This window comes from Triticum dicoccoides, chromosome 3A, assembly GCF_002162155.2.
Source record: "Triticum dicoccoides isolate Atlit2015 ecotype Zavitan chromosome 3A, WEW_v2.0, whole genome shotgun sequence".
Taxonomy (NCBI): Eukaryota; Viridiplantae; Streptophyta; class Magnoliopsida; order Poales; family Poaceae; genus Triticum; species Triticum dicoccoides.
The window spans coordinates 20798758-20818858 of NC_041384.1; the positions used below are offsets into that span (position 1 = coordinate 20798758).

Consider the following 20101-nt stretch of genomic DNA (forward strand, 5'->3'; position numbering starts at 1 on the left):
GGGAGGGAGGACAACACAGGAGCCGACCGGTAGGGGGTCGACGGTTGCCGCAGGAGAACGCCGCGGACGTACGCGCTAAAGTGCGTTGCCCCGCGAACAGGGAGTGCGTCCATGTCGAGCGGAGCCTCCTGGAGCCAAGCAGAGTCCTCGACGATGAACGTGAGCGCGCCGAGACGGATCTCGCGGCCCACAACCGAAACTCCACCGAAAACCATGATGATTCGGGTCAGAAAAGGTCGCAACTCCTCCAACAAACGCTAAAACACCTGCCCCAAGGTGGGCGCCAACTGTCGTGGTTCTAAGTCTCATAGTGAAGTAGGGGGGTAAGTATGGAGAGGCAAGATCTTAGCTATGGAGAAGTTGTAAGAACGCAAGGTTTACGAGTTCAGGCCCTTCTCGGAGGAAGTAATAGCCCTATGTCTCGGAGCCCGAAGGCGGTCGACTGGATTACGAGAGTATCAATTACAGGCGTGCGAACCCTTGTCTCGGAGGAGGGGGTGGCTTATATAGAGTGCGCCAGGACCCCGGCCAGCCCACGTTACAAAGGGTTCAATGAACATTAAGGCAGGGCGTTACTGGTAACGCTAGTAATAAAGTCCTATGATGACCATAAAAGCTACTTAATGACCGACCGTTAGCGTGCGGAGTGACTTTAGGTCTCCTGGCCGTTGAGTGGTTGGATCTTGGTCGAGTGATTGCTTCTTGGTCGAGTGTCTTCGAGTCTGTCGAGTGGAACACCTCCAAGTCGATTGAAAGGTGATTTCTTCTAGAGATGTCCTTGGGTAGGGCAGTTAGGACAGGTCCATGACCCTACCCTAGGTACATAGCTTCATCAGCCGTCGGTGTCGGACACTACATCCACGTCCCACAAGTGACGTGGGCGTCGAAGCCCGCGTCACTTGTGGGACGTGGATGTAGTGTCCGACACCGACGGCCACATGTATCTCACATTGACGATACTTTCTATTTAGGGTTTCCTCTAATGCTCGACGACCCTGACCCTCGACGACCCTCGTTCCCGATAAAAAAAGAGGAAGAAGAAGAAAAAAAAGAGAAGAAGAAAGAATAGAGGAGAATAACTCCTCTATTCTTTCTTCTCCTCTTTTTTTCTTCCTCTTCTTTTTTTATCCTCTTCTTCCTCTCATGTTCGACCCCCCCCCCCTCGTGTTGAAGTTATCGGGAGGGGATATATCGACCCCCCACGTATTGAAGTTATCGGGAGGGGGTATATCGACCCCACCCCACGTGTTGAAGTTATCAGGAGTTTATATCGACACGACATACGTACATGCGGGAAAATAATATTATCGGGGAGGGGGTATATATATCGACCCCCCCTCGTGTTGAAGTTATCGGGAGTTTATATCGACACGACATACGTACATGGGAAAATAATATTGTCGGGGAGGGGGTATATCGACCCCCCCCCTCGTGTTGAAGTTATCGGGAGGGGGTATATCGACCCCCCGCCCCCACGTGTCGAAGAAAAAAAGAAGAAAAAAAAGAGGAGAAGAAGAAAGGAATAGAGGAGAAGAAGAGAAAATATAATATATATTCTATTTTTCTCTTCTTCTCCTCTATTCCTTTCTTATTCTCCTCTTCTTTTTCTTCTTTTTTCTTCTTCTTATTTATTTCTCCTCGTCTTCCTCTCCCCTCTTCTTCTCCTTTCTTCCTCTTCTTATTTCCTTTTTCCTCTCATTCTTTTTCTTCTTCTTCCTTCTTAAAAATACATGAAGTAGTATTGCTTGTTTTTTTAAAAATAATGTTCAAATAGAAATTTTTGAAAAAAAAAAGTAAAGGTTTTGCCTAATTCATTGTTCATATGAATATGCAAACATTTGCATATTTACAATAATCAATATCACCAAAAAAAATCTATGAACAGAAAAAAATACTATTTTTTCTGTTAATCTATCTTTTGCATACATATACACACATACATATACTATACATATACATATAATCAGGAAAAACATATATGAATTTGCAAAACAACAGGGGGGAAGAGGGGGGCGGTGCCGGCCCTGACCAAAGCGAGAGGCGACGGCGGCGCGGGCCGGGGCGGCGACGACGAGGCAGAGGCGGGCAGCGACGGCGTCGGGGTGGCGACATGGGGCGGCGACGGCGTAGGGGCGCGACGCAGGGAGGTGACCGCGACGGCGCGGGGTGGCGTGCGGCGACGGAGTCGGGGCGGCGCGGGGTGGCGATGGCGTCTTGGCGGCACGGGACGGCATCGGAGGCAGGGGCGATGACGGCGACGGCGAGGCGCAGAGGGGCAGCCTTGCGGCGTCGGGCGGGGAAGAAGAACTGAATGGAAATTTTCACAAGTTCTAGTTATATAGACGAAGCATTGGTCCCGGTTCGTGGCACCAACCGAGACCAACGCCACCTTTAGTCCCAGTTGGTGCCACCAACCGGGACTAAAGTGGGGCATTGGTCACGGTTTGTGCCACGAACCATGACCAATGCCCCCTTTAGTCCCGGTTGGTGCCATCAACCGGGACCAAAGGCCTGCGCCTGCCAAAGTTGCGATGCGGTGGGATGTTTAGTCCCACCTCGCTAGCTGAGGAGCGGCCGCACCTGTTTATAAGTGTTGCCCCGCCCTCTCCATCGAACTCCTCAGAACTGGAGGTCTTTGGGCCTAATCTCACACCGCTATGCCTGTGGGCCTGCTGGGCCTTCTGCGGGCCTAAATCCTGGCCCATGGATGGGCTTCTAGTCGTATTCAGGCCATGGTGGCCCAATAGGTAGCATTTTTTTTACGATTTGTTTTTTCATTTCAACTTAGAACTAAATACTTATAGTTTTTAGTGATTTTTTTCTTTTAGGTCACAAAAATTATAAACTTTCTGTTAGTGCCATTAGTTTTAAAATTTGAATAGTTTAAATTTGAATTTTTTAAAATTTGTGTGAATCACTAGTTTATGAATAACTTTACTATAAAAATTGATTTTTGAGTCATTCTTTTTCCTGCTATTTAATATTACTGTGTTTTATCATTATACTCAATTTGGTAATTTTAGTTAGTCATAACAAATATTATAGGCATTTTTTTCTTTTTTGCTATTTATTTTTTCATTTCTACTTAGAACAAAATACTTATAGTTTTTTAGTGATTTCTTTTTTCTTTTAGGTCACAAAAATTATAAACTTTCTGCATTATTTATTTTATTTTGTTTTTTGCTTTATTTTTTAATTCTTATTTGCTTTTAGTTTTAGAAAAATTATAAACTTTCTGTTAGTGCCATTAGTTTTCAAATTTGAAAACACTTTTTTAGTTTTTTTGTTTTCTTTGTTGCTTTATTTATTTTATTTTGTTTCTACTTACAACAAAATACTTATTATTGCTATTTTTATTTTATTTTTCAGTTTTTTGTTTTGTTTTCTGTATTATTTATTTTCTTTTGTTTTTTGCTTTATTTTTTAATTCTTTTTGCTTTTAGGTCAGCAAAATTATAAACTTTCTGTTAGTGCCATTAGTTTTAGAAAAATTATAAACTTTCTGTTAGTGCCATTAGTTTTCAAATTTGAGTAGTTAAAATATGAATTCTTTGAAATTTGCGTGAATCACAAGTTTGTGATTAACTTTACTAAAAAATGAACATAGATGCACCTATAGAGAAAATTCGACCTAAATTCATAGTTTTCAAATGAACTCTGAAAAAGTTGGCATAGCATACTCGTGTGTTACAAAGTTGGCATGGTATCATCATAATAGTTGCGGGAGAAAGTCTTCACTTTTTCTTCGCTTGTGTCATTTGCTTATTGCGCCGTAACCATGGATAATCTTCATCGTTTATCAGGATGCTTGGGTCAGCCTTGAGATTGAAGGGAGGAATTCCATGAAACTTTTCATAATATTCAGACATGTCTGTCTTGCCCTCCACTCCCAGGATATCCCTTTTTCCTGAAAGAACTATGTGGCGCTTTGGCTCATCGTATGATGTATTCGCTTCCTTATCTTTTCTTTTTCTCGGTTTGGTAGACATGTCCTTCACATAGATAACCTGTGCCACATCATTGGCTAGGACGAACGGTTCGTCAGTGTACCCAAGATTTTTCAGATCCATTGTTGTCATTCCGAACTGTGGGTCTACCTGTACCCCGCCGCCTGACAAATTGACCCATTTGCACTAAAACAAAGGGACCTTAAAATCATGTCCGTAGTCAAGTTCCCATATGTCCACTATGTAACCATAATATGTGTCCTTTCCGCTCTCGGTTGCTGCATCAAAGCGGACACCACTGTTTTGGTTGGTGCTCTTTTGATCTTGGGCGATCGTGTAAAATGTATTCCCATTTATCTCGTATCCTTTGTAAGTCAATACAGTCAAACATGGTCCCCTGGACAACAAGTACAACTCATCACAAACAATGTTGTCACCTCTGAGACGTGTTTCCAACCAACTGCTGAAAGTCCTGATGTGTTCACATGTAATCCAGTCGTCGCACTACTCCGGGTGTTTGGAGCGTAGACTGTTCTTGTGTTCATCGACATACGGGGTCACCAAGGTAGAGTTCTGTAGAACTGTGTAGTGTGCTTGAGACCAAGAATATCCGTCCCTACATATTATTGAGTCACTTCCAAGAGTGCCTTTTCCAGTCAGTCTCCCCTCATACCGCGATTTAGGGAGACCTATCTTCTTAAGGCCAGGAATGAAGTCAACACAAAACCCGATAACATCCTCTGTTTGATGGCCCATGGAGATGCTTCCTTCTGGCCTAGCACGGCTATGGACATATTTCTTTAGGACTCCCATGAACCTCTCAAAGGGGAACATATTGTGTAGAAATACGGGCCCCCGGATGACAATCTCGTCGACTAGATGAACTAGGACGTGCGTCATGATATTGAAGAAGGATGGTGGGAACACCAGCTCGAAACTGACAAGATATTGCACCACATCACTCCTTAGCCTTGGTACGATTTCTGGATCGATCACCTTCTGAGAGATTGCATTGAGGAATGCACATAGCTTCACAATGGCTAATTAGACGTTTTCCGGTAGAAGCCCCCTCAATGCAACCGGAAGCAGTTGCGTCATAATCACGTGGCAGTCATGAGACTTTAGGTTCTGAAACTTTTTCTCTGGCATATTTATTATTCCCTTTATATTTGACAAGAAGCTAGCCGTGACCTTCATACTGAGTAGGCATTCAAAGAAGATTTCTTTCTCTTCTTTCGTAAGAGCGTAGCTAGCAGGACCTTTATACTGCTTCGGAGGCATGCCGTCTTTTTCGTGCAAACATTGCAGGTCCTCCCGTGCCTCAGGTGTATCTTTTGTCTTCCCATACACGCCCAAGAAGCCTAGCAGGTTCACGCAAAGGTTCTTCGTCACGTGCATCACGTTGATTGAAGAGCGGACCTCTAGGTCTTTCCAGTAGGGTAGGTCCCAAAATATAGATTTCTTCTTCCACATGGGTGTGTGTCCCCAGCGTCATTCGGAACAGCTAGTCCGCCGGGACCCTTTCCAAAGATTACGTGTAAATCGTTGACCATAACAAGTACGTGATCACCGGTACGCATGGCGGGCTTCTTCTGGTGATCTGCCTCGCCTTTGAAATGCTTGCCTTTCTTTCGAAATTGATGGTTGGTCGGAAGAAATCGACGATGGCCCAGGTACATATTCTTCCTGCATTTTTCCAGGTATATACTTTCAGTGTCATCTAAACAGTGCGTGCATGCGTGGTATCCTTTGTTTGTCTGTCCTGAAAGTTTACTGAGAGTGGGCCAATCGTTGATGGTCACGAATAGCAACGCCTTTAGGTTAAATTCCTCCTGTCTGTGTTCATCCCACGTACGTACACCGTTTCCATTCCACAGCTGTAAAAGTTCTTCAACTTATGGCCTTACGTACACATCAATGTCATTGCCGGGTTGCTTAGGGCCTTGGATGAGAACTGGCATCATAATGAACTTCCGCTTCATGCACATCCAAGGAGGAAGGTTATACATACATAGAGTCACGGGCCAGGTGTTGTGATTGCTGCTCTACTCCCCGAAAGGATTAATGCCATCCGCGCTTAAAGCAAACCATACATTCCTTGGGTCCTTTGCAAACTCATCCCAGTACTTTCTCTCGATTTTTCTCCACTGCGACCCGTCAGCGGGTGCTCTCAACTTCCCGTCTTTCTTCCGGTCCTCATTGTGCCATCGCATCAACTTGGCATGATCTTCGTTTCTGAACAGACGTTTCAACCGTGGTATTATAGGAGCATACCACATCACCTTCGCAGGAACCCTCTTCCTGGGGGGCTCGCCCTCAACATCACCAGGGTCATCTCGTGTGATCTTATACCGCAATGCACCGCATACCGGGCATGCGTTCAGATCCTTGTATGCACCGCGGTAGAGGATGCAGTCATTAGGGCATGCATGTATCTTCTCCACCTCCAATCCTAGAGGGCATACGACCTTCTTTGCTGCGTATGTACTGTCGGACAATTCGTTATCCTTTGGAAGCTTCTTCTTCAATATTTTCAGTAGCTTCTCAAATCCTTTGTCAGCCACAGCATTCTCTGCCTTCCACTGCAGCAATTCCAGTACGGTACCGAGCTTTGTGTTGCCATCTTCGCAATTGGGGTACAACCCTTTTTTGTGATCCTCTAACATGCGACCGAACTTCAGCTTCTTCTTTTGACTTTCGCATTGCGTCCTTGCATCGACAATGACACGACGGAGATCATCATCATCGGGCACATCGTCTGGTTCCTCTTGATCTTCAGTAGCTTCACCCGTTGCAGCATCATTGGGCACATCGTATGGTTCCTCTTGATCTTCACCAGCTCCCTCCATTGCAGCATCACCGTATTCAGGGGGCACATAGTTGTCATCGTACTCTTCTTCTTCGCCGTCTTCCCTCATAACCCCTATTTCTCCGTGCCTCGTCCAAACATTATAGTGTGGCATGAAACCCTTGTAAAGCAGGTGGGAGTGAAGGATTTTCTGGCTAGAGTAAGACCTCGTATTCCCACATTCAGTGCATGGACAACACATAAAACTATTCTGCTTGTTTGCCTCAGCCGCATTGAGAAACTCATGCACGCCCTTGATGTACTCGGAGGTGTGTCTGTCACCGTACATCCATTGCCGGTTCATCTGCGTGCATTATATATAATTAAGTGTCCAAATTAATAGAAGTTCATCATCACATTAAAACCAAAGTACATACATAGTTCTCATCTAACAACATATAGCTCTCCAGAGCATCTAATTAATTAAACCATACATTGAAACTATGTAAAACATTTCAATGCGAAAACAAATGCGATCATAATCGCAACCAAGGTAACAATTGATCCAACGGCATAATGATACCAAGCCTCGGTATGAATGGCATATTTTCTAATCTTTCTAATCTTCACGCGCATTGCATCCATCTTGATCTTGTGATCATCGACGACATCCGCAACATGCAACTCCAATATCATCTTCTCCTCCTCAATTTTTTTATTTTTTTCCTTCAACAAATTGTTTTCTTCTTCAACTAAATTTAACCTCTCGACAATAGGGTCGGTTGGAATTTCCGATTCACATACATCCTACATAAATAAAATCTATGTCACGTTGGTCGGCATAATTTTCATAAACAATAAATGAACCAATAGTTATAAAGATAATATATATACCACATCCGAATCATAGACAAGACGAGGGCCGACGGGGGCGGATACCAAAACCATCGCACTATATAAGATGCAATAATAAAAGTAAGAAAATAATACAAGTATCTATGTAAACATACAAGTAAGAATATTTTTCCTTTCAGAAAGAAGATAAGAACAAGAGGCTCACCATGGTGGTGCCGACGATGAGCTCGGCGCGGGTGATCGACGGCGGTGAAGACGGGGACGGGGCGTGACGGACCGCTAAACCTAGACAAATATTGAGGAAAATGGAGCTTGGAGGTCGAGCTTGGAGAGGAGAAAGCTTAAGTAGAGTGTGGCTCGGGCATTCCATCGAACACCTTGTGTACATAGGAGGTGAGCTAGAGCACCACCAAGCCCTCTCCCCCTCGGCCAGAAAAAAACAGAGCAGTGTGCTCTGCTCTTACGCGAGGGGGTATATATAGGCACCTCATTGGTCCCGGTTGGTGACATGAACCGGGACTAAAGGGGAGCCTTTGGTCCCGGTTCAAGCCACCAACCGGGACCAATGGTGGTGGGCCAGGCGCGAGGCCCACTGGTCCCGGTTCGTCCCACCAACCAGGACCAAAAGGTCCAGATGAACCGGGACCAATGGCCAACGTGGCCCGGCCGGCCCCCTGGGCTCACGAACCGGGTCCAATGCCCCTATTGGTCCCGGTTCTGGACTAAACCGGGACTAATGGGCTGACCCGGCCTGGACCGTTTCTCCCTTTTCTACTAGTTTAGGAAAGCTGCTAAGGGTTGGTGTGCTAATTATGAAGCAGACCAGAACAGAAAAAAGCAAGCTCTAGTAGCTGAATATAATTGTCTAGATATACTGGCTGAATCTCAACCTTTATCCCTTGATTCTAAGAACAAAATGAAAAATATTGCAGATGAGCTGAATGAAATCTGGAGAAGGGAAGATATCAAGGCTAGACAGAGGTCCAGAGAGAGAGAGAGATTTTGGAGGGCGAATATAACACTGGATATTTCAATGCACTGGTGAATCAGAAGAGAAGGAAGAAGCAGATTGCTGTGCTGGAAACCCTATTTCTACATAGCACTTTAATTTACTTGAAAAACCTTTCTCTGAGGAGGAGATTAAGACTGCTGTATTTGGCTCTTATGCTGAAGGAGCACCTGGACCAGATGGTTTTCCTTTCCCATTTTATCAAAAGTATTGGGAGCTAATCAAAAATGATTTGTTTGCTCTGTTTAGAGATTGGGAGGCTGGAGAACTTGATTTATACAGGCTCAATTTCTCCCTCCTTACTTTAGTGCCTAAAGAACCTAATGTTGTTAAGCTAGATAGGTTCAGGCCTCTGGCCATGATCAATTGAAGTTTTAAAATTTTTGTCAAGTGTGCCACCAATAGGTTTGGCCCTGTTTGCAACTTTCTAATTTCTCCCAACCAGACTGCTTTCCTAAAAGGGAGATTATCCTTGAAAGCATAGTGGTTGCTCATGAGGTAGTTCATGCAGTTGTCGCTAACAAAATGTCTGGTTTCTGTTTTAAACCTGACTATGAAAAAGCCTATGATATGATCAGTAGAGAATTTCTCTTGAAAATGCTTAGGAAAAGAGGATTTGGTCCTATATGGATGTATAAAATCGAATCCTTACTTTGTAATGGGTATGTTGGTGTCAGGATTAATGACACTAACAACGAATATTTCATAGCTGGCAAAGGGGCTAGGCAGGGAGACCCTATCTCCCCCCTGCTGTTTAATTTAGTTGCTGACGTTTTCACAAGAATTTTGATCAAAGCTGCTAATGAAAACTTAATAGCTAGTGTCTTCCCTCCCTTAAACCCTGTTGTGGTCATTAGCATGCAGTATGCTGATGACACTCTGCTCTTCTTAGATAAGAATTTAGAGGCCAAAAATCTTAAATGGCTGTTGTCTTGTTTTGAGCAGATCTTCGGTATGAGTATTAATTTTCACAAATGTGACCTCGTCCCTATTAATATTGATAGGGAGGAGGCTATAGTTTTCGCTCAAACCTTGGGTTGTAAAATTAGTACTTTTTCTATCAAGTATTTGGTTGCCCCTCTCCATTTTAGCAAAATTAGGAGGGAGGATCTGCAACCTACTGTTGATAAGATCATCAAGAAAGCTGCTGGCTCGAGGGGGAGGTTGCTCTCTTTTGGCAAAAGACTTATTTTGGTTCAAGCATGTTTATCCAGTATCCCTACTTATCTTATGGGCTTTATAAAATTTCCTAAATGGGCTATTAAGCTCATTAACTCCCAATTAGCTCACTGCTTTTGGGATGATTATGAAGGGCACCACAAATATCATCTGACTGCCTGGAACTCTATTAATATGAGAAAAGAGTTTGGAGGTTTTGGTATTACTGACATAGGGGATATGAACTTGGCCCTATTAGCTTCTTGGATTAGCAGATACTACAACGCTGAGGGCAAAATTTGGAAGAATATCATTGAATCCAAATACAACCCTCAGAATAGTAATATTTTTGCCCGTTCTGCTACTGGAGCATCCCCTTTCTGGAAAGGGGTGATCTGGGCAGCACAAGCTGCCAAACTTGGTTTCTCTTGGAAGGTTGGGAATGGCAAAAGAACTCGGTTCTGGGAGGACCACTGGTTCGGCAATGCTACTCTAGCTACCCAATATTGGGAGTTGTACAACTTAGCTAATGAGCATAATGTCACCATTGATAAAATTTGGGATGGCCATAATCTGAAGCTGACTTTTAGAAGATGCTTTACTCAAGAGCAGATAGCTGTTTGGTATGAACTTGTGGAAATAGCTAGTGCCATTAGTTTAGTAGATGAGGAGGACTCCCCCGTGTGGAATCTGAATTCTAAGGGGGTTTATACAGTCAAATCCTTTTATAAGTTCATTAATTTCAGAGGGGTCTTACCTACTACCTCTCCTGCTATTTGGAATCTTAAAATTCCCCCAAGGATTCAGATTTTTCTCTGGATGTTAGTTAATAATAAACTCCTAACCAGAGATTTTTCTCTGGATGTGACCCCACTTGCGTGTTTTGCTCTGAACAAGAATCCTGTTCCCATCTATTTAGCGCTTGTGTTGTTGCTGCTGAGTTCTGGAAAGTCATATGTGCCATTACTGGAGTGAGTGAAGACATACATATGATGTCTATCTCCTCGTTCTGGCTCAGGGGAGATAAGTTCGTTGCTGTTAACACGGTCCATGCAGCTGGGCTGTGGGCGATCTGGAAAACTCGCAACGATATGATTTTCAATAATGTTTGTTGGCCTGGTTTGCAGGCTATTTGGAGGAGAATAGCGTCAAATCTGTCTACATGGGAGTGCCTTTCCTCAGGAGGTGCCAGGGGCAAACTGGAGTGGGCTGTGGAAAAGTTGGAGACGAAAGCGAGAAGCCCTCCTCTGTTGTTGTGGCCAGACCCTGGCTGAGGCGGGAATATTTTCCTTCTAGATTCGTTTCTTTTGGCTTATGAGCCTGTAGTTTCTCTTCATGTAATAGTGCTCTAGCGCTTCCGTTATCTTCTTTGCTAGTTTCTAGCTCCTAGCTTTGCGTTGCCTTAACTGTGACGCTATACTGCGGCAGCGTGACTGCTGTCTGTCGTGAGCCTTCAATTTGTAACATACGTTGGATCTGGTTGTTTCGTTTCTATGAAATGGAACAGGGGCGCAACCCTCTCTTTCTAAAAACAAACAACTAAACACCCTTTTCTTAAATCTAAGCAACTATTCGTAAATCCAAGTAAACTTTTCCTACGTTTTTCTGTCTCATTTTCAAATCCACAATTTTCTCAATCTGGTCTCACTTATCAAGGGCAAAATTCTCGTCGGGCCTCATGCACCAACATTCTTTGTTTTTCAAACTTGTTGCAGTTTCTTTAATTTCGATTCTGATGTAAGCTACTTGCTTAATTAAAAAAGTCAGAGCATCTGTCATAAAAAATGCAATGTCAAGACCAGCTACTTGTGGCCTTCAAGTTGCAGGCCATTTCACATTTCAAAAAGGACAGATCACAGCAAATGACTTCATCAGGAGGAGTTTCAAGAACACGACGTACTCTAACAATACCAAGTCAGTCATGCATGGTTGACGGTTTCTCTACAATTATTTCTTTTGTAAAAAAGGGATGGTGACTGGTTTCTTGTCCTGATCAAGCCTCCCTGCACTGTTGCTAGAAACAAGCTTATAATTAGTTGGTGGTGGTCGGACACGTCAGATAGTTTCTCTGCAATTGATGAGCGCCCGAGTCAAGGCGCACCGTGGAAATTATTAGTCGCTGCTCGGTAATGGTAGACGCACAGACGGGCCTATTACGGGATTTACGGAATAGCAGATGTGGGCGATAGGGATTGGAGAAGAGGGAGCATGGCCCCACTCCCGCTGAAAATCACGTGAAACCCCGTAACAGGCCCATGAGTCTAGGATTATTGGTCGCTGGTACATTTCATGGTGACTGAGAATGACACCCAACAATGACATTTAGTCTCCTAGCTAATTATATCATGTGATCCTGCGACTTTCCAGTTAAATTGTTTGGACGCGTTCTACAATTCTAGCCAATAATATTCATTATTTTACGATTATAAAAGCTATTATCATAAGATAAACCACCTTATCACATATGCTCGGTCCAATTCTGTATTATTCCGCCAAATGAAAACCATATAAATGAGGGTTTAATTCTCTCCTTTTTTTTTCTCAATTAGCCTCTCCACATAAATAATTAAGCTAAAGCAGCGGCAATCTTCATGCTAGATTATGCAGAAACAGAACTGTGGTTCCAAAAAAGACTTATCAACGAATTTGTGCAGGCCAGATGGCAAAAGGTTAAAATGAAGAACTATATATGCCAAACTAAGTGCATGCTTTGTCTTGGAAAGAAAAGATAAGAAATCTATTCTAGCAAGCCGGTGATCAAGTGCAAGTGGAACCTCCAATTCACGAAATTCAGCGTGATTGGTGCCTTGATCGTTTCAAAATAATTAAAATTAAGCTACTCCCTCTGTACAGTTTTATAAAACGGTGTTGATATTTCAGACAGCACCCAAAACAGCTTAATATTAGTTGTCTGAAACGTCTTATAAAAACAAACGGAGAGACTACATGTTCGCTAGTGAGAACTGAAAGCAACTGAGATGACCGGTGGCGGTGAGATGACCAGTGTTCCTTTTTCCAAGTGGAAACAGGAGGAACATATTTTTCCACACAAGATGGAATAATTTGTCAAAGTAGTACAGTTTTTCCGTGGAAAGAGAATAGGAAGAAAACAACACTGAGCTTTCAGTTCTCGCTAGCTGGCTTGACCAGCTCAAGAGCAAGTGAACGATTCAAGACCAAGTGAACGATTCAAGCCCAAGTGAGATTGGTGCGTCCATCCTTTCAAAGTAATGCAGTATTGACAGGTGGTAATTTTTTTCAAAGTGACTAGGACCGATAGTGATTTGCTTTTTTCAAAGTGACTAGGACCGATCGATAATGATGGCAAAAGGTTAAAATGAAGAACTATATATACGGAACTAAGTGCATGCTTTGTCTTGCAAAGAAAATATAAGGCATGTACAATGATTGATAAGACAGTTTTATCTTAAATTTTGCATACAATTTAGAGATGATAAAAAACTGGTCTATAATGGGCCATCTCTTAGCCTTATCTTCAATAACCAGCCATACCTAAAAACGTGTTGAGACAAATTGTGTTAAGAGATCATCTCTTATCTTCTCTTAAATAAGTGAAGACAAACCTTTTCTTATGCATTCTTTCTCCTCCACATCATCATCTATCCTACATGGCACATCTAAGATAGCACCATTGTACATGCCCTAAGAAATCTACTCTAGCAAGCCGGCGACCAAGTGCAAGTGGAACCTCCAATTCAGGAAATTCAGCGTGATTGGTGCGTTGATCATTTCAAAATAATTAAAATTAAGCTAGTGAGAACTGAAAGCAACTGAGGCGGTGGGAAATTAACTGAAGAACGGTCCAAGTGGAATGTACATACTTCCAGTGTTCCTTTTTGCAAGTGGAAACAGATCTACTTCCTCTGTTTCTAAATATTTGGTTTTTTAGAAAATTCTAATGGACTATCACATACAGATGTATATAGACATATTTTAGAGTGTAGATTCACTCATTTTTCTTTATATATAGTCATTTGTTGAAATCTCTAGAAAGACAAATATTTAGGAACCGAGAGAGTAGTGAGTAACATATTTTTCCAGACAAGATGGAATAATTTGTCAAAGTAGTACAGTTTTTCCATGGAAAGAAAATAGGAAGAAAACAACACTGAGCTTTCATTGTCGCTAGCTGGCTTGACCTCCGCAAAACCAAGTGAACGATTCAAGACCAAGTAATGCAGTATTGACCGGTGGTAATTTTTTCCAAGTGACTAGGACCGATAGTGATTTGCTAGCTGACGCATAACGCACCTTCGTTCATCATCTCTGGCACTTCGTTCAGCAGCTGGTCGTGCTCGGCTGTTAGCTTGCCATGGCGACCACCGGCGTCCTCATCCTGCTCCTCCTACTCGGACCCACACCGTTTCTGGCCGCTGCCGACTTCTGCGACAACGTCAAGGCCGTCGGCGCCGCCCTCTCCAAGAACGCGTCGTCCTCCCCGGTAAACTTCGCCACCTCCACCTTCGGGCAGGCCCCCGACGTCGTCTACGCGCTCGCGCTCTGCCTCGGCGACGGCCCTGTCGGCTCCGCCTGTGGTGACTGCATCTCCAACTGGTTCGCTCAACTCAACCAGACGCAGTGCAACAAGGTCGGCGCCAACTACGGCGGCTGCATCGTCGTCTACGGCGCCAGCGCCGACATCCTAGCGGCACCCTCGAACGCCACGGGAGGATACGGCGACAACACGCCGCCGTTCCAGGATTGGAACATCAGGAACGTCACCACCGGCGACGTTCCCCGCATCGTCAACCTTACCCGCGAGCTGCTGGTGGGGACCGCGAAGATGGCGGCCACCACAACGCCGAAGCTGTACGCCACGGGCGTCATGGACATGGAAAGAGTGACAACCTACCCCAACGTGTACTCCCTGGCGCAGTGCACGCCGGACCTGTCCGCCGACGACTGCTCGGCTTGCCTGCGCCGCCTCCTCGGCATGGTCAACTCCACCATGGCCCTGCGCATGGGTGGGCAGATGGGTGTCACGCGGTGTTATTTCAGGTACGAGGCATCTCATTTCTACGGTGCCCAGCCCATGCTAAGCCTGCCGTCGTCGCCGCCGGGGACGACTCCGACTCCGACCAAACGCAGGAGCATGCTGTGGGTGATTCCCGTAGCTGTAGTTCCTCTAGCGGCAGCAGCGTTCTTCTTCTTCATCTGTTACTGTCGCCGGCTCAAAAGACAAAGAAAAGGTATGCTAATTATCTAGTGGAACCTTGTTACTTCATATAATCTTCAAAATTAGTGGTAATAGTTCTGATATGATATTTGATGCTACAAGTATCAAGAGGTGCTCACAGTTTAGAGTGGCAAGGGAAGAATTCGGACTTCTCTTTGTTTGAGTTTGAAGAGCTACTGGAGGCCACAAATAATTTCTCAGAAGAAAGCAAACTTGGGCAAGGTGGCTTTGGCGCTGTCTACAAGGTAAATCGGTATAGAAGGCTAATATGAATGACCTTTTGTATGAAACAAGTATGCCTACATCGAACCTGGCTTATAACTTGGAGTAAATGGTAGAGGAGGATTAATTAGAATAAGCCTAGTTTTGTTTTTTTAAGAAACAATGAGCCTAACTTTGGACCATCTGTTTTTTTCTCAGGGCCAACTTGCAGATAGGTCGGAGATAGCAGTTAAGAGACTTGCTTCACATTCAGGACAAGGTTTCATAGAATTTAAAAATGAAGTTCAGCTCATAGCCAAACTCCAGCATACAAATTTGGTTAGGCTCTTGGGATGTTGCTCTCAAGAGGAGGAGAAAATACTGGTCTATGAATACTTGCCAAACAAAAGCCTGGATTTCTTCATCTTTGGTATGCATTTGAATTTCTTAATTTACTTGCATTATTGCATTATCGATATGATGCATCAGACTGATTAAGGATTACTCGAGACTTTTATTTCTATCAGTCCTATGAGTATAATTTCATTCTCTTGGCTGTTTATTTTCATTTTCCTAGGTGTTTTTCTCCTGTTATACTAATATATATCTAATTAATGTGCAGATGAGAATAGAAGAGCTTTGCTGGATTGGACAAAACTTCTTGCAATAATTGAAGGCGTAGCACATGGACTTCTTTACTTGCATAAGCACTCTCGGTTACTTGTGATACATCGAGATCTTAAACCAAGCAACATCCTCCTAGACAGTGCAATGAATCCCAAAATTTCAGATTTCGGGCTAGCAAAAATATTCAGCTCAAATGACACCGAGGAAGACATTACAAGAAGAGTTGTTGGCACATAGTAAGTCTCTTAATAAAACTCCAATTGCAATTATATATATATTACATTTCAACCAGATAAGGCAATCTTGACACTTACCATATACCATTTTAGTGGCTACATGGCCCCTGAGTATGCTTCGAAGGGCATCTTCTCTATTAAATCCGATGTCTTCAGCTTTGGTGTTATCATTTTTGAGATTCTTAGCGGAAAACGGAATTCTGGCACCCAACAACGTGGAGGTTTCATCAATCTTCTTGGATATGTGAGCTTATACACAAACTTAAGCTTGGGAAATTATCTCTTATTTTTCATTTTCTATACAATCTAATGTGTGTAATGGAATTGCAAATAGGCATGGCAATTATGGGAAGAGGGAAAGTGGATTGACCTTGTTGATGCATCATTGATTTTTGATAGTCACTCAAAGATAAGGCGATGCATTAACATAGCATTGTTGTGCGTACAAGAGAATGCAGTTGATCGACCAACCATGGGAGACATTGTTTCAATGCTAAGCAATGAGACTATGATCTTGGCTGAGCCTAAGCAGCCTGCATATATCAATGTAAGAGTAGGAAATGAAGAGACGTCCACTGCTCTTGAGTCATATAGTATCAATGATGTGAGCATATCTATCACAAGTCCAAGATAGTGTTTTCCCCCGTGTATTGTCCGTTTGTAGTACATTCACACCAACATAAATGGTGTATAATGTGTTAGTTTAAGTGGTATCTCAAATGTGTTGTTCATGTACCCTAAAAAGTATAAGAGAAGGCTTCGAAGCTACTTGGAGTAACTTTTTCCATTCTTCTTTTCTTCTTAATTTGCAATTTTTACCTGACTTTAGTTATGTGCATGAGGTGTTTTTTCTAGATTTTTTTGTCACACATAACTAAAACACAATACAACTATGGATCGTGCCAAATGCTGTTTTGATTCTGTTAAGTTGTTCCACAGATAATGATTTGGTATCTAGGGAAAAGAATGAGAACTATCTGGCTATAAAAAGAACTCTACAAACTGCAATGTCTAAATGGTCAAAGGAGTAGAGGTGGTTTTGGTGCTTGAGAAATGCTTCAATCTATCTATACTAGATCATGATCTATTCAAAAGCTCGTACAATATGAATCGGCTTTTGTTCCTCCATAAGGGGGCCTCGCCTTGGCAGGTACATGAATCCTCTACCGGGGGGAACTCTTTTTGTTCCTCGTACTACGATTGGTTTTCTGTAGGGATTCCAAATATTGTATGGGTAGTTTTCGTATTTCTTAATTAGAGTACAGCTAGGTGAGGGTTTCTAGAAGGCCCCTTGGATATAGACTAGTTGTGCACAACTTGTAGTCAGATTGATTCTATCTCCGGTCTCGCTCGGTTTGTTGAGATGAAGATGTGTCAAGTTAGTCATGGTCATGGTTTTCACTTTCAGTGAGATTTTGATGAATTTCACTGAATTTCAATAATTTCAGTAGACACTGAAATAGTTACGTTTCGGCCAAAATATTTTAGCAATTTCAGTACTGCATATGAATTCGAATATTTTTCAAAATATTTTTTAAAAAATAATATTTTTTAATTAAATTCAAGTGAATATTTCGGTCATTTGGCATAAATGCAAACTGAAATCACTGAATTTCGGTGATTTCGGTTGGTGGAGAATTTTCTGAAACTGAAATTGAAAACCATGGTAGAAACAAAGGAGTGGGACGAAAGCAGATGAGGCTATGAGATGGCGAAGGGGCGTGTTCTGACTAGTTGGGTGATGTCCGAAATCAATTGTCTCAAGGGACGACTTTGAATTAGGCTTCCTGCAGCAGGCTTTCCCATTTGTTTGTTGTGCAAATTTCGTTGTTCTCTTCTTATTTGGACACGTGATTTTGTTCTTGTTCTTAATATAGAAATAATTTGTTGGAAAAAATATAGTACTCTCTAGTACAAAGTTGAGATACTTATTTTGGGAGGAAGTATATTATATTCCCGCCGGCCGGCGGCTGGTAGACCGAGTGTGAGTGAAAGTGAACTGAACAATACTAAGTCAACAAATTAATCAACTGGGGATTACGCCGAGATTGATTGTTCAAATTAGTAGGAAAGCAACAGCAACAGTTAGCAGAGACTGGCCGGCCAATGCATAAAATTTCTTTCATTCTTCCAAGTCATCCACAAAGCGAGGTAGAAAAAATGTGATTGCCGGCCGTGCCAGACACGTATGGCTAGGTGAACGTGAACGTCCATGACCTGAGTAATTCGTTACCTCATGTCATATTCAATAATTTGTCCTTGAGTCTCCGAAAGAAAGACTTTCTCAACTGAAAGCAACGACTAAGAGAATTGCCAGCGGTTAGTCAATTTGGAGTCCGAGGGATGGCATATTTCTATGTAATGATGCCAAAGGCAGGTTCTCTTTTCCACTTAAAATCCAAAGGATGTAAATTATTAATTCACCGAATAGACCGCAAGATGTTTTTTTCTTTTCTTCTGCAAGCTTTTCTAGTGTAATATGCTTATCTTTTTTTTCTGATTAGTCCATCATACACTTTTATTACTACCATTTAATACAATAGAATATTTTTGAGGTGTGATTCAGATCTTTTTTTCAAACCGAATTATCCCCATTTTCATTTATCACAGAAATAACAAGCTCTTATAGAACAGAGGCGATGGGAAAGATACTATTGGAAACCGGCAAAGTGCAAGAAACACATACTTTTTAACCCAACACGGCCTTGGTGGTCTCTTGACTGATCAGACCTCTCCAGCGCTTCTTCTCAGCCGCTTGCCGGAGGCGTCTAGTGGTACATTTCTAATATTTGTTAGCGTGCTCGGTTTATTTTCTAGTGTCTTTACTTGACCGGTTTGTATAAATCCTCTATAACACTAAGCTTTCTAATTTTAAAGGTCTTACAATCAATTGAGGTTTCTAATTGCAATTTGATCATCCGATTTTGACCGAGTCAACAATTTCTCAAAGTTTTCTCATTCAATTCTTTTATACTATACACCATGCTTTCTAATTTTTCAGGCCTCACAATTAATTAAGGTCTTCAATTTAAATTGAGTCACTCAATTTTGACCGGGTCAACAATTACTCAATGAGCCCTCTCATTCAATTATTTTAAGTCGCTATTGTTGCCTAATTTTGAAGCTCTTCAATTCAATTGAGGTATTCAATTATGGAGCCAATTCTTTTTCAAATCAATCAGCAACAATCGGCTTATAAAAACATATCAATCCCGCGCACTCTCGCACCACCTAAAAAAAGAAACTTCATCATGTGACAAAGTAACACCAATATAGTACATGCAGCTACCAACGCAGAAATTTCCCCACATAAATATGAGTTTTCTTAGCGGACAGCACAGAATCACACCGAGAAAGGCCCATCAAATCATCAAACTATAATAAAATAAAACACACTATTATTTTTTGTAAGTCAAATTCATTTAATTTTGACCGAGTTTAGAGCCAAAAATATCGTCATCCACAATATTAAACAAAAAAAATGGAAAATCATTTCATGATGAATCTAATCATACCGATCTGGTATTATGGATTTTGATATATTTCTCTACAAATTTGATTAAACTTAAAAAGGTTTGAATTTTTTAAAATGTAATACATCAACAAAATGAGTAATGCTTTTAACAAACCAAACAACACCAACCGCACAGCAAAGCGGGCCCAACCCTTCTACTATTGTTTACACATTATGTAGCATTCAGCTGTGTGAGGGCATCTCCAAAGCCAACCCCAAAACGGACATAGTAGTTGTCACGGACTATGATACGGTAGCCGTTCATCCAAAACTTGTCCAAAGCTCCACCCGCAATACAAAACAAATTCAGACATTACTCATGCAAACAGACATAAAGTTCCATATAATTTGCATAAACCGGACATTTTTTCCCATTCAACTAGAAACTTTAAAAAATTCGAACTAATTTGTAGCGGACGATGACCTTGTATGCCTGGCCCGGCTGGTCGGCAGCATCTCCATCACCATCCGTGTTGTCATCATCGCTGGAGTGGTCCTTCCAATGACGGAAGGGTGCGGCAGTCCTGCCCGACGGCCGCGCGACACTTGTGGAGGAGCCGCTCGGCTTC

The 20101-nt window shown here is 42.6% G+C and overlaps 1 protein-coding gene across 1 annotated transcript; it reads left to right on the top strand.

Moving 5' to 3' along the window:
• The first annotated feature begins 14063 nt into the window (after window positions 1-14063).
• LOC119271020 (cysteine-rich receptor-like protein kinase 10) lies at window positions 14064-16872 on the top strand. Its single transcript, XM_037552991.1, has 6 exons — window positions 14064-14967; window positions 15057-15199; window positions 15375-15585; window positions 15778-16018; window positions 16112-16262; window positions 16353-16872. The coding sequence occupies exons 1-6, from the start codon at window positions 14091-14093 to the stop codon at window positions 16650-16652; spliced, it is 1923 nt and encodes a 640-aa protein (XP_037408888.1). The 5' UTR covers window positions 14064-14090; the 3' UTR covers window positions 16653-16872.
• Window positions 16873-20101: the final 3229 nt, after the last annotated feature.